This window comes from Lycium barbarum, chromosome 3 (assembly GCF_019175385.1).
Source record: "Lycium barbarum isolate Lr01 chromosome 3, ASM1917538v2, whole genome shotgun sequence".
NCBI lineage: Eukaryota > Viridiplantae > Streptophyta > Magnoliopsida > Solanales > Solanaceae > Lycium > Lycium barbarum.
Window position 1 is genome coordinate 113809061 of NC_083339.1, and position 14710 is coordinate 113823770.

Consider the following 14710-nt stretch of genomic DNA (forward strand, 5'->3'; position numbering starts at 1 on the left):
ATTTACGCAATTTAATTTATTGCAATTTATTTTCTTGTGATTTATTTGAGTGTGATTTAAATTAATTCTATTTAATAATGGCGAAGAGATTTAGATGTGGTGCCGGTAGTAGTGGTATTGTTAGGCGTGGGCTTAATGAGGAAACATTTGTGGAAGAAACACCTAATTTAGGTATTGATGTTGGTGGAAATAATCACTTTTAGGTCATGAGGCAATGCAACAACATTATACCGACACTTTTAATGAAATTGATGATGATGATGATGACGATGATGAAACACAAGCCCCCGAAAATCCCATAGGAGATACATGTCCTGCACAATCACATACACAAGACAAACCGCCTAGAACTCGTAAGCCAACCGCTAAAATTTGGAAATTTATGACTAGGATAGGGAAAGCCAAACAGCTAAATGTACCCTATGTGGACAAGTATTTACTTTTAAGTAAGAAACTAGTAAGGATGGTGGAACGGGTACACTAAATGCTCATATGAGAAAGAAACATATGGATGTTTGGGGAGAGCAAACTAGTTCAAATGTGGGGGGTATTCAAATGACGATAGATCCACGAACCGGTAAAAATTTTAAGTATGACAAGAAAAAAGAGCGTGTAGAAATAGCTAAAATGATAGCTTATGATTGTTTACCATTTTTCTTTCCTTCGGGTTTGGGGTTTGTTACTTACATTCAACGTTGTTATAATCCGTTATTTGAGGGTATTCCTAGAAGTACTTGTAGAGCGGATGTTATAGATTTGTATATAAAATATAGATTTTATTTGCGCTATGTATTTAATTCTTTAAATTGTAATGTTTCTCTTACCGCTGATTTGGGTCTTAGTCTTAACAAGTTCGATTTTTTTGCTATTACATGTCATTGAGTTGATGACAATTGGGTTATGCAAAAAAGAATTATATCTTTTTTATATGATGAAGGAAAAGGTCAACACGATGGAAATTTTTTAGCGGATTCAATGTCTACTATTATGAGATTTTTTAACATTTATAGAAAAACACGTATTGCTTTAGATAATGCTTCTAATAATACAAAGGCGATTGGTCTTTTAAAAAGAGAATTAAACCCTCCGCTAAAAAATATTTTTCATGTAAGATGTAGTTGTCACATTTTAAACTTAATTGTTAAAGATGGTCTTGTGCGTTTTGACGATTCTATTCAAAAAGTTAGAGAGGCGGTTGCGTTTCTTTTTTGCAATACTAATAGGGGAAGACTTAGAGATTTTAATTGTTGTGTGGAAAATAACCTTAGACCTAGAAAAATTCAAGTAGAAATTGAGACTAGGTGGAACTACACTTGCATTATGCTACAACAATCATATGAGTATAGGATTCCCATACAACAAGTTCACAACAAATATAATATTAATAGTTAAATTTTATGGATTGGGAAGATGTTAAGGAATGTGTTGAACTCTTAGAATTTTTTTATAATGCAACTCTTGCTTTTTCTAAACAATTCTATCCCACGGTAACCAGAATTTTAGCCTATTTAGCGGAAATAGCTAGAGTTTTACAAGAGTATAAATATAAACCCGGTTATCAAGCGACTATTTTTTATATGACAACAAAATTTAAGAAGTATTTTTTTCCCATCCCAACTTTATTTATATTGGGTTCTCTTTTAAATCCTTGTTTAAAAGTGTCTTATACTAAAGCATTGGTTGGTCAAATTTTTACATTTTTAGAAATTGAAGAGGGAGTCCAACCATCTTTAGCTGAAGCCGAACTCGCTATTGATGACGAGTTTAGAAAAGTTTTTACTCATTATTCTAATTTGGAAGAACATGCTACACCCGTTGTTCCACACCCTATTACTTCTCAAAGTAGCAAAAAGGACTTGTCGGGTTTAAAAGTTTTACATTCACATCCAACTCCTTCTTGTAGTGCAAACTTTGATGAATATCACTTTTATTTGATGCAGCCAAATGTGGATATCAAGGAACTAGATGAGTTGGACGTCTTAGCATGGTGGAAGAAATACAAGGCAAGTCATCCGATACTCTTAAGAATGGCTTGAGATATCCTTACGGTTCAAGTATCAACAGTGGCTTCGGAGAGTGCATTTAGCCAAGGAAGACAATAAATTGGAGACCATAGACACTCATTATCCGACTTTAGCTTACAAGTACTAGTGTGCATTCGCGATTGGATTAGATCGGAGCGACGCAACCAAAACTTAGAAGCGGAGGAAGGCGAAGAGGAAGAGATTGAAGATTTGATAGCAAGTGGAACAGACCAAATGGAAGACTTTAAAGATATTTCCATGGCCGAATATGATATGGGGGAAATTAATCAAATTATTGAGAATTGGTGATTTTATTATTCTACTATTTCTTTGTAACTCGTGTATTATTTGCAAGTTAAAAAAAACTACAACTTGCAAATAAATGTTATCCAAGAATGAATAAAATATATGGCTTATTGAGCTTTCTTCTATTTACTTCTTCATGTGTTATTTACTTGTGTTCATATTCTTAGTATATTTTAGGAATATACCTAAAATATACTAAGAATATACTTATAATATACATCTACTTAAATTCAAAACTAGAAAGTTATATACTTGAAAAATAACTAAAATATACTAAGACTATACTTATAATATATAGTATACATATAACTTAAACATATATATATATATATATATATAAGTTATATAACCTAAGTATATTGATATATATAAATATATTCTTACTATATTTTAGGTATATGTAGTATAACTTAAGCATATAATTTAATATATATATATATATATATATATATACACGTATATGTTGTATTGCTGACTTGCTGTTAGCCTGTTATTCAGTAAATATATAAACTTTACTTATTAACTTATATAACATATGTAAATATACCTACAATATACTAATAAATACTATAATATATATACTATACAAAAAATAATAAAAAAAGAGGGTTTGGACGTGTTTGAACCGGACCGATTCCGGTTTCGGGTTTTTAACCGGTAAATCGGAACCGGTGGCCGGTTCCGGTTTTTTAACCGGAAACCGGCCGGTTTGTTAACCGGTTACCGGTCCGGTCCGGTTCAAACCGTTTAACACGTTTAGGTCTCCCTACTGTACAAAGGTATCAAGATTACAAAATATTACAAGGTAAATGTAACTTCCATAACAAAAGCTGACAGCTGCATGGCATTGCCTAATTCACTAGTCAGGTGTTTGTATCTGCTTCAGCTTTAACGGCTCTCTAACTTCTCTTGGCATGTGTTCTAATATTCTAAAGCATGGTTGAATCTGGTAATGTAGGTCGTCCATTTTGCCAAAATATCTGCTATGCAGATTGTCTCCCCAAGAATAGAGAACATGTTCATTTTCTTGCTAGTTATCAAATACCAAGTGTTTGCTATTCGCTTCTGCAATCATCATGGAGGTGATATAACTTCTTTCAACATGTTAACACTTAACAACGGGCATAGCAAACTTATTCGAGAATTGCATAGCAGATTATTGAAATGCACCATTTGGCTCAACAAAAGGAGCTATGCTACTGGAACCATCATCTCTGCTATGAAAATTTCAATTCCATCTAGAAAACTACTCTCAAGTATTTATTCACTCAATCACGAAGACTTGAAAGACAAACCGTCACCAAAAAAATGAGGGAAGAAAGGTTCTTGTTTTCTTTTCCAATAAAACAAATACAGGGGGAAGAAACAGAGTGTACAGTCAGCATGTCCTTAGTTTGAAGATATTCTAAGCTACAGGTTGCTCGTCTTGAAGAGCAAACAAGAAAAAACATCCATCACAAGTTGACATCATGCGACCAATTGCCAGAGATGGGCAACTTATGATAAATATATGAATAAATATACATATACACACATTACACTGGAAAAACATCAATGTTACATTCAGTAGGTGTTGTCCTTAATTCCTGCAATGAACGTTCTCAGTTCTCTGGCTCTCCTTATATGTTCAGGGGAGAACATATCATTTTCTGAATCACTAAGCTCAATCACATCCATGCATTGAACGTTGTCCTCTTGGTGTTTGGAGTTCCCAGAAGCACGCCGCAGTGGTGGAGGACTCGTGAGATCAATTACTTCATCTTCAGATGAAGCTGGTAAAATGTCGCTCTCTTGGCAACTGGCACTCCCAGAAATAAAATCACCCTCCTTGACACTGTAGCTATCCCATGTATTATGGTACTGTATACCTGGATCTACCAACTGAATTTGAGCAATGTTTTCATCATCCTCTGATACTAATCCACACAAAAAAGTGGTACTATCAGTGACAGAGCATTCTCGATCAACCTCAAGCAAGAGGTCATGGAGCTTTTGATCAATTTGACCCAACACCGGTGTTTTTTCTTGTTTCCTTCGTCTTAATCTATTTGTGTTTCTTTTCTTTCCTTGAGCTCGCATTTCTTGGAACTCTAAAATCCTTTCCGGACAAGCCCTGTTGCAATGAAGAGATAAAAGATTCAATAACATAAGATCAAATGGTGTTTTTGTGAACAACAGCTCACATGATTACTAAGCAATCGCTATACCTGGAATTCTTACATTTTGTCAACCTTACCCAAAAAATTCTCTGAGCCTCATTGAATTTAATATGTTTTGGGAGACCTCAGCAAGTTCAACCAGATATGTTGTAGACAAGCAACAAGAAGACCGGACCTCTAAGAATGGCTTGCTATTCTATTACTATAGAAAGTAACAGGAATTGATTTGACCAGAACGCATTGTAATACGTGGGGGCATAAAAAACCTTAATAACAGTGATACCATGTTTCAATAAGCATAATTGAAAGGAAAAAAATTGTACCACACCCAATGTTTACACCAAACAACATTAATTCACCATGGTCAAACAACAATTAAGGCCATAATAATATACTTATTAGTTAATCATGGTTAAATAATAGAAGTGCACGTATATGTCATCTATTCATTAGTTTGGTGTACATACCGAATTTGGATAATTCTTTTTCTGCAAGTAGGCTATATGAAAGATGTTAACAAGCTGACAGAGTAACTTGAAACAACAGACAATCATGAGTTGTAATTTAGAAAGAGAAATGGCTTGCTGAAGGAATTCACTGTTTCTGAAAAACCATAGCACGAAGAAATGGTTGCTGGCTTATTCTCAATAAACACGAATAGGTACTTTTACTACTCAATCTTTATGTTTAATAAGCCACATGACTCGAAAAATTGGAGATTTGGGTGTTCCAAAATATATGAACGAAATCCATCTCATATGGCAGCTATTGATTGATCAGTTCAAATCTCTTCAATTTTCTATATAACAAACACAAGCGAATCTTTTTGCATAGTCTTCTATGAACTCCATTTGCCGTCCATGGACTATAAGGGTTTTAATTCCCATAAAATAAACCTCACATTAAACACCTCTTACAATGAGAATAAAATGGATTTAAGTTGTATATACCGGACAATTTAAAGATTATTTACGAAGTTCAATGTGTGATAGTAGGTTAATTTCTTACTTTTTCAGGTTAGTGATTAATGCTTATCGTAGAGAATTACCTTACAAAACATGATTGCATAAATATCTTTTACACCGTCAGTGTATATAACTTAAACTCGATGAAAATTATGCTTCTTTAGTTGCCAAAAAAGGCGTACTTCCTAGTTTTCGTAGAGGATGGCGTGAGTCTTTGATAATGTATTATGAAACGTCTTGCTATTCAAACATAAAATATTAGGTTTCTGCAGAAAATACCCAAGCAAGATGCGGTTTGTTACAGATACATTCACCATTTAATATGTTGTGTTTGATGCGTTAAGTTCTATTAAGTCAACACCATCACCAACCCACGTGATACATATGACTTTTACGTGAACTGTTGAATCCACAAAGTTCTTTCTCACTGATCTTCTCAGGAGATTGGAAACAGAACGAGATTTCTCCAACAACAACATACCCAGTGAAATTCCACAAAGTGGGGTCTGGGGAGGGTAGAGCGTACGCAGACCGTACCCCTACCTTGGGAGGGTAGAGAGGCTGTTTCCGGTAGACCCTCGGCATAAGGACAAACAATTCAAAACAGGATGAAAAAGAAATAACGAATAAACCATGGCAACATACTATAAAAGCATGAAAGAGCAGTAATAACAAAGTAATACAATAGACAAAGGACAGAAACGAGATTTCTCCGACTGGCTAAAATACTTTATTAATAATATAACCAAAAATAGTAAATTAGTAATCTTCATGGCGATGGAATTTGACCTCCCAACCATCTGAAAACCAGTTTCAAGACATCCCTAGGCAAATAGTTATTTTCCTATTGCTTTTGATGATGTATAAAAACTGACCCTACTGATCATTTTGTATCTTAGTAGCCCCTTAAATCATTAGAACAAATCAATGTAAGTACCAAGTTAATATTTGATGTACCTCTGAACGAGATCAGCTGGTACTATAGAGGTTTCAAGTCCATCCATTTCTTCCCAAGACACCTCAAAGCTATCCACTCCTTGAACTTTTCTCGGCTTGATAATTCGAGATAAAGGACACTTTATTGGCATCTGTGCATGTTCAGATCTTAGAAACCATTTCCAGAAACACACTTGATCAAAAGAAATATAATGCAATAGAATTTTCAGACGATTATCACAAAGATATTGAGATAAAAATAAATCAATAGAAAAAGATTTTAAGAAGAAATGCATCAATGCACGTGCACCCCCTGCAGCACACCAAACTTCCTTCTCACAGAGAAAGCAGACATCACGAAATGTTCACACATGCAAGACATCCCTAGACTTATGAGGCCATTAAATATCTATTCTATTTTTCCAAGCTTTTTGGTTATGCAATCTTGTTACACCTCGGAAAATCTTCCGTCGGTACGCAAGTGAATGACCTAGTGATGAGCACGAGTGTATGATGTTTCCATGAGTAAGAAACGACATTTGATGACCCTAAATAAGATTCCAAAGGCAATTGCGATAAGAGATAGGTTATGCTCCACAATGACTAATTATAGGTTTTGGAAATGTGAAAAGTTGCAGGCTTGCATTCTGGCCAGTTGGTCGTAAAGTGAAATACGGACCGTAAAGTGGTATACGGTCCGTAAACTGCCATGTCGTATTTTGGCTTCCAAAACTTCAACTTTCTGCCAATTGATCAAATGGTTAAATACGACCCAAAATACGGACCGTAAAGTGGTTTACGGCCCGTATACCGTGATCGTAAATCACCATGCTTCAGCCTGAGTTTCTGATTCTGTCATGATTAAATACGACCATGAAGGACTATCCGTAAACTGGAATACGGACCGTAAACCAAGTTTACGACCACTGTGCACTTCAAATCAGATTTTCAAGTCATTATAAGGGGACCAAGGCTTATTTCATTTCACTTCTACATCACACCCCTTCTCTCTAAAACATCTCTCTACATTTATTCCACAAGAATTCAAAGATATTTGGTGACCAACAACATAAAACAAGTAAATCAAGAGTAAGAAAACCATCAAAGATCATCCAAGGTCAAGAAATCCAAATGGAGATAAACTAGGGTTTTGCTCAAAGTGGAGTATTATCAACTAAAGCTTGTTCCTACAACATCTAAGGTAAGATTCATGATGTTTATATGTTGTTTAAGATATTGGAGAGTTGAAATACTTGGAGTGTAGAAGAATATGGTAAAATGGGTCATGAATGATGAATAGTGCCTTTTAGGGAATTAGTTGGAATCGAATCATGATTGTTGTTATATTGTGACATGAAGGGGTTATAAATGACGTTGAAAGACCATGAAATAGACATTGTATGTGAATGGACGAAATCATGTGTTATAGCCATAGATATGGGCAAATGAAAGTAAATTGAGGAATGTGGATAATGTGAATGACTAATGACCATTGTTATGATATTGTGAATGTATTGTTGACGTTTGGGAGTTGAATTATGATGTGAAGGAAATGTTGTCCGATTTTCCCCTAGTTTTAGCCATGTGTGCTAATTATCGATTCTAATGATAGTATGACTTTAATGAAGGTAGAAACGCTAACGTTGGAGGGGAACGCGCAAGTGTAGAATAGTGCGACGGAAAGGTATGTAAGGCTAACCCTTCTTTCATAAGACATGGTTCTTTGGCCAAACATCTAAATCCTCTATACGAGTATGTTGTCTTCCAAATGAATTGATCTTCCGAGCTTGTAAGCTCACGATTCTTGATACGCTACGATTGCACTAAGGTTCTCGTATTACGAGTAGGCCTATTAAGGTAGAAGAGGTGAATGACGATAGTAGTGATAATGCTATTGATGATGACTATAATGATAATAACGATGACGATTATTATAACGATGATTAAAACTAAAGATGTTTATGAGATATTATGTATATGTACGACTATTACAAAACCCCGAGCTTATGAGGTCGGGTATGATATGTAAATAAGTTTGTTTACGATTACGTAACGCGCGCGCACCTTTGTAGAGGGTACGGATAACCCTGAAGCCTTGGTAGGGCCAGGTATGAGTAACCTTGAGCCTTGATTGGCCAAGTATGTATGAAACACCGATCCTACGTGGTCGGGTATGCTATGGAAATGCTATGTATATGATATGAGTACGAATATGATATGACTATGTATATGAATGTGAATAAGGGCATGTATACGAATACGAGCACAAATATGGTACGGGTACTATCACGGAATACGGATAATGATGTATGTACACAAATACGTATTAGCAAGGGAAAGTTCCTATGAAAGGCAAGTAAGTGCATATGACGACAATATTGCCATCTCCCATCCTATGCTATTTCTTATGTTGCTATTTATGCTTCTATATTGATATTGATCATGCTTTACATACTCAGTACATTCTTCGTACTGACGTCCTTTTGTTTGTGGACGCTGCGTCATGCCCGCTGGTGCACAGGGAGACAAGCTTGATCCATAGCTGCTTTCTCAGAGACTTCACAGCAGAGCTCCATTTCATTCGGAGCCATAGCTTTTGGGTACTTATTCTTTTGTGTACATAATTGTGGGCATAGCGGGGTCCTGTCCCGCTCATGTGATATGTTATACTCTCCTTAGAGGCTCGTAGTCACATGTGTATGATTAGACGTGTCCGGCCTTGTCGGCCTATATTTTGTATATCTTTTGATAGCCTCGTCGGCTTATATACATTTGATGTGGCATAGATGTCAATGATGATTTAAAGAAGTTGTCGTCCAATGGGACTAGCGTGATTAATAAAAAAAGGAGATGTATGTTTAATCGTATGGCTCACCTAGATGTAAGTATATGTGTAAGCCAAGGGTGCCCGGGTGGGCTAGCACAGGGTGCTCGTTGCGGCCCTCTAGACGGGTCGTGACAAATCTCTTCTCTTAACTAAGATGGTGAAACAAGCCCATGTATTCTGTTGCATATTTTATGCAATCTCCGTTAAATGTGCAACTCCAACCCTTGAAATGAGCGAGAGAATGTCTACCAAAATCATGTATTTTGTTGCATATTTTCCATTTTAGTCTTCATGTCACAAAGTAGAAAACTTATCCAGAATGCTAGAGAGCAAGAAACACACAGAACTAATCTGATCAAGCATACAACTTTACAACCATCTCCCATCCACTAAACCAAAAGACAAACTAATTTGGGTTAGTTAACTGGGACAAACAACAACTTAGATAACCCATAAAGAAGTGACATTATCATCTTTGAATGCAAAAGTGCAGTTGAAATTCTGCAGATGCTGCTATCATCACGAGAGGATCATTCTCAGGTACACGTACACAGTAGGGCATAATTGCAACAACGATCTTGATAATAAACTACTGTACGGAAGCAAAGTTGGTTTCAGAAACCATTGAGTTTGAAGCACAAAAAGTTATATAAAGTAAAATTGAGCACTCATTGCAGTAGAATACTAGAATGAGCATTACCTCATCTAATGGAAGCTGGACTCCCAGTTGCGATGCAGTGCACCGCAAGTTGGCAAATCTCCGCAGTTCCCTTTCAGCAATCTTAGGAAGGATATACTCATCTGAGCCACAAAGAACAGAGGGTTTCAGAGAAGGACCGACGTCTAATTGCATATTTAATTTTTCTAACTAGTACATCAAACAAAATTATTGATTTTCAAGACAGCTGAGCAACCATAGTTGGAGGTATCCATGATAGATTCCAAATCAAAAGAAACAGGTCCGATAAATCAGTGCATGAAATAGAGCCAAGATTTGGTTCAGAGAAAGCACCTGTCTTCTCAGGAGGCCAATCAAAAAAATCAGAGCATATTTGCTGAAGCTGGCTGCGGCTATACGGATACAATGCAAGAATCCTGCAACAAAAATGTTTCTTTCAGACTTCTTAGTTCTTAACTAAGATGTCACCAAAAAGGCAAAAGGGAAAAGAAAAAGAAAGAAGAAGAAAAAGAAAAGAAAAGTATAACTTTGTATAGACACTGTATCAAATAAGAATCTACCTTCGTACAGTATGAGAATCCGCTGAATGGCACTTTGGTCTCAGATATGCATCTAATACTTGCAACACCTGACTTTTCATTTGTGAAGGGCATTTGCTTCCTAATGCAAAAAGGAAAAATAGCAGAGGTTAAACATAAATATGATTTACTAAATACTAGTCAACATCCAGAAGTATTTCTTCTCTCTATCCCTCTATCCACACCCCCCCTCCCCAAATGGCCCTTTGGTCTCAGATATGCATCTAATACTTGCAACACCTGACTTTCATTTGTGAGGGGCATTTGCTTCCTAATGCAAAAAAGGAAAAAATAGCAGAGGTTAAACATAAATATGATTTATTAAATACTAGTCAACATCCAGAACAGAAGTATTTCTTCTCTCTATCCAAACCCACTCAGATATGCATCTAATACTTGCAACACCTGACTTTCATTTGTGAGGGGCATTTGCTTCCTAATGCAAAAAAGGAAAAAATAGCAGAGGTTAAACATAAATATGATTTATTAAATACTAGTCAACATCCAGAACAGAAGTATTTCTTCTCTCTATCCAAACCCAACCCCCCCCCCCCCCCCCCCCCCCCCCCCTTCTTCTTTTTCTCTGGGACTCACCATTAGGATTTTTATACTCTGCAGCATTTTCTCTACCATTGCAATTGTCATCTTCAGTCTGTCTCTTAGAACCTTTTTTCTTCTTTACAAAGGAAAATCCTTCTGATGCAATCCATTGAAGAATAGCACTATCACCAATTGATTTAACAATCTGGCAAGCTGACTCCTACGAACGCAAAAGCATGTCATAACATAAGCATCGAATTAACCCATTTCAGATGGTAGACATTTTAAATTGAGAGGAAAAAGGATGCCTGCCGGATACAAGAATCAGAATTTCCAAGACTTACCCGACCAAGTCCATAAACTCCTTCAGAGTAATCACCGCCAAGAATTACTGCCAGCGTTATCTGGAAACAATAATTTCCCAAAAAAACAAGCCCCAACAAATACATCAGAAATTTAAACAATGAGATGCAATTGCTTCCAGACAAAAGCAAGGTCAATGAAATTCTGACACCATCAGACTTCACGGTAAGAATCAGAAAGATTCATAGTTTCTCCAAGAACATTATTTATCAGGACATATGATACTTTCAAGTTGATCATATCATTATATTCTGAAGTCTTGAATAAAACTAAGAAATGAAAAAACTTTTCTTCACCCACAAGATAGATTGAAAGTGTTTTCCTTAGACTGATACAGTTTACCCTAGTATCATGACTGGGAACAATATCCTTTCCATTGTAATCAATACTGCTAGAAGAAAATATTAAAAAAAAAAAGAAAAGAATTACCAACGAGTTCCTTCCGAGTCCGAGCTTTCTCTCAATATCATCCATTTCATAGCAAACAAGATACCCGCCATCCCCTGTATCTCGCAAACTAGAAGTATGAGTACATCAAAATCAATTAAAAGCCACGACTAAGCGTCAAAAGGAAAGAATAGACAAATATTAACTCAATCCTCACCGAGGCAAATATCTCTATACACTGTCCTTGCTCCAAATAGGAAGGCATCAGAATCTGATGTGAAACATCCATCCTGATAATCACAATCGGTACCCGTGTGATACATTATGAGGTTGCTCCAGAGAAAACAAACAATGCAAATTTATGGTAATAAATTTCTTAATGAAGAGAGTTTTAGAACAACAATTATATCAGGAAAAAACTAGCTTAATCCTCTGAAATGAAGCACTACTAGCATAATGGATCAATGACTTCCACTCACACAGAATGATTCAGAGTTTAATAATGCGCATTGAGCTTCACCCTCCTCAATCCTGAAAGGTTTTCCAGCAGTCAATAGTTATTTTCTACACCTCAATAGTTATAAGCATTATATCACTCAACTCATTAAAGCACTGCCAGTTCACAGTTCAAGGCACTATAATCAGTTCTGAAATGTTTATTTTTCCAAGTATAGATACCTGAGCAAGTTAAGATGTAAAACTAACGTATAATAATATCACATAGAACACTCGTCTCAAAAGGTAATTGATTTCCTCTTATCAACTACATGAATATTTGCTTTCTGACAGATCAATAGCATACGAAATGCAAAAGCATAGGTAAAGAGTTACCCATCTAAGCACGGAATTCCAAGTGCATTTCCAAGAACTTTAGCCTCTTTTATCATGCGTGAAAATTCAGATCCTGCGTTTCTTCGTATTGATGACGGTTTAATCGCCTCATCTTGAGTAAGCTACATTATATAAAGCTACTGTGTAATGGGCAAAGTAAAATGGTATGCAGGTAAACAAAAAAATGAATAAGGGGCATGGCAGGAGGATAAGAGAAAACAGTGAGTAATTAAGTAGTCGTACCACATTTCCAGGATTTAGTCGCCTTCTATAAGTAGATGATTTGATAGCAGGAATGGCTCCATCTGAAAAAGGACAAAAGTTCCACTGAAATGTGCATCATGTATTAACTACTGCAGTTCCCTATGTACCAACACCCAATATGCACATTCCAACACCACAAACAAGCGTAATTTTCCAGACTTAATTAGAAACCGTAAACATTTCTTTGTCTAAATACATGTTCAAATCAAATACTATTACATATTCATCGCAAGCGGCTGCTAAACTTTGTGAATCAACAATACTTTTGTGGGCAGTAAGCCGCGAATTGATAGCATCTATTTAAGTAACGAAACTCAAAATCCTAAAAATATCATGAGTACTACAAGAGAAAACAAATTCTTGCAACTACGGAAACTACAACAACCTCCGTGAACGCTTTGACTAAACGACTAACTAAGGCTGACGGAATAACATAATCGGAAGCACTAAGAATCTTCAAATCGAACCCCCTCTTACAAAGTATGAATACAACAAGAGCAAGCAAAGAATTTGTTACAAAAAGAGTAAAGTATATATTTTTTAAAAACCCCATTATAGATTTGCTCAAAGAGAAAAAAAGAAAGAAAATTACCAGTGACAAAGATGAGGCTACAATTCAAAGCAATGAGAGCTCTAAGGCGGTGGAAAAGACCCCTAAGATAAAGCTTCTCCTTCATAGCACAATGGGATTTATTTACCATTTGAAGTTGAACTATCCAGCAAGAAAGATCTATACATACCCTCTTGTTCCTGTTACACAGAATTAAATAGAACAATAGTGAATCCCAACAAGAAAAAGATAAGTCGCGGAGTCAAGATTTTTACTAAGGGACTTAAAAAATATAAAGAAAGTAAACACACGAAAAATTCCAGGGTTCAAAATCTACCATGTATACATGAGAAATAATTCTACTTACTGGAGATGATGAAGAGGAAGAGTTTTCTTGCAAGATTCTAAGATATCCCAAAGGTTCTTTACACCCATATTGTTCCTTATACACTTCTTGGTCAACAATTTCTAAGAAAAACGAGCACAGTCCAAGATATTCCCAGTGGTGTTGATTTATGAGAGATATATAACCGTTGTTTTTGAATTTTGATTTGTTGCTATTTCCGCTACTTTCACAATTTAGAGGGGCTGTTTAACAGCTACTACATACTTGAAAGTTGAGTCTAAGTAGGAAGTGAGATAATTATAATTCTAGTCCTCCAACTCTATGTTATCTCAATTATTCATAAATTTTAATTTTAATTCTTATAGTATTTGACTAAATACAAGGTCTAAAATGGAATGTGCCTTTTCAATTTAGTTGAAATGAACCTTTAAAATATGTCTTTTTTTTATTATCTCTTTGCTTGTGAATAATTACAAATTTTCAAAATTATTAATGTTTTACCATTTAATTATCCATATAGGGTAATATACTTTTATAAACAATCCACATATAATTTATTTCCTACATGAAGGAACTAAAATTACATATCTCTACGAATGTGTGTTGCACATTATTCCCTATCAATTTATCACACAAAAATGTTAGGTAATATTACTTATAATTACATTATATTACAAAAATGTTATTAGACATTAATTTTAATAGTGAGGTAAAAGATGTTATTAGACAATTTAACATTCACAACAATGAAGTATTTTACATTTTGATTATTAATAGGATTGGAATTGCTATGTTAGGAATTCGTTTTGTTTGTTTGTTTTTTTTTTTTTTTTTTTTTTTTTTTTTTAAGATAAGAACACACCATTTTACATTTTGATTTGGACTATACAACTAATGAAGTATATTACATTTTTCTAAATTGATATTATAGAAAAGAAATAGGATTAGAGCTTAT

The 14710-nt window shown here is 35.3% G+C and overlaps 1 protein-coding gene across 1 annotated transcript; it reads right to left on the reverse strand.

Annotated features, from left to right (window-relative positions):
* Positions 1-3639: 3639 nt before the first annotated feature.
* LOC132631883 (single-strand DNA endonuclease 1) lies at positions 3640-14034 on the reverse strand. The gene is made up of 14 exons (XM_060347606.1): positions 13777-14034; positions 13452-13609; positions 12839-12900; positions 12596-12717; positions 12244-12295; positions 11982-12054; positions 11807-11880; positions 11359-11418; positions 11069-11234; positions 10457-10556; positions 10230-10312; positions 9918-10018; positions 6412-6542; positions 3640-4443 (listed from the first exon to the last, which is right to left on the reverse strand). The coding sequence occupies exons 1-14, from the start codon at positions 13842-13844 to the stop codon at positions 3894-3896; spliced, it is 1800 nt and encodes a 599-aa protein (XP_060203589.1). The 5' UTR covers positions 13845-14034; the 3' UTR covers positions 3640-3893.
* Positions 14035-14710: the final 676 nt, after the last annotated feature.

Coding starts and splice junctions, on each gene's coding strand:
- LOC132631883 (XM_060347606.1), bottom strand. CDS start 13,844: ATGGGTGTAAAGAACCTTTGGGATATCTTAGAATCTTGCAAGAAAACT. Junction 13,610..13,776: donor CTTCCTCTTCATCATCTCCA/GTAAGTAGAATT, acceptor TCTGTGTAACAG/GAACAAGAGGGTATGTATAG. Junction 11,419..11,806: donor GACTCGGAAGGAACTCGTTG/GTAATTCTTTTC, acceptor TATTGTTTCCAG/ATAACGCTGGCAGTAATTCT.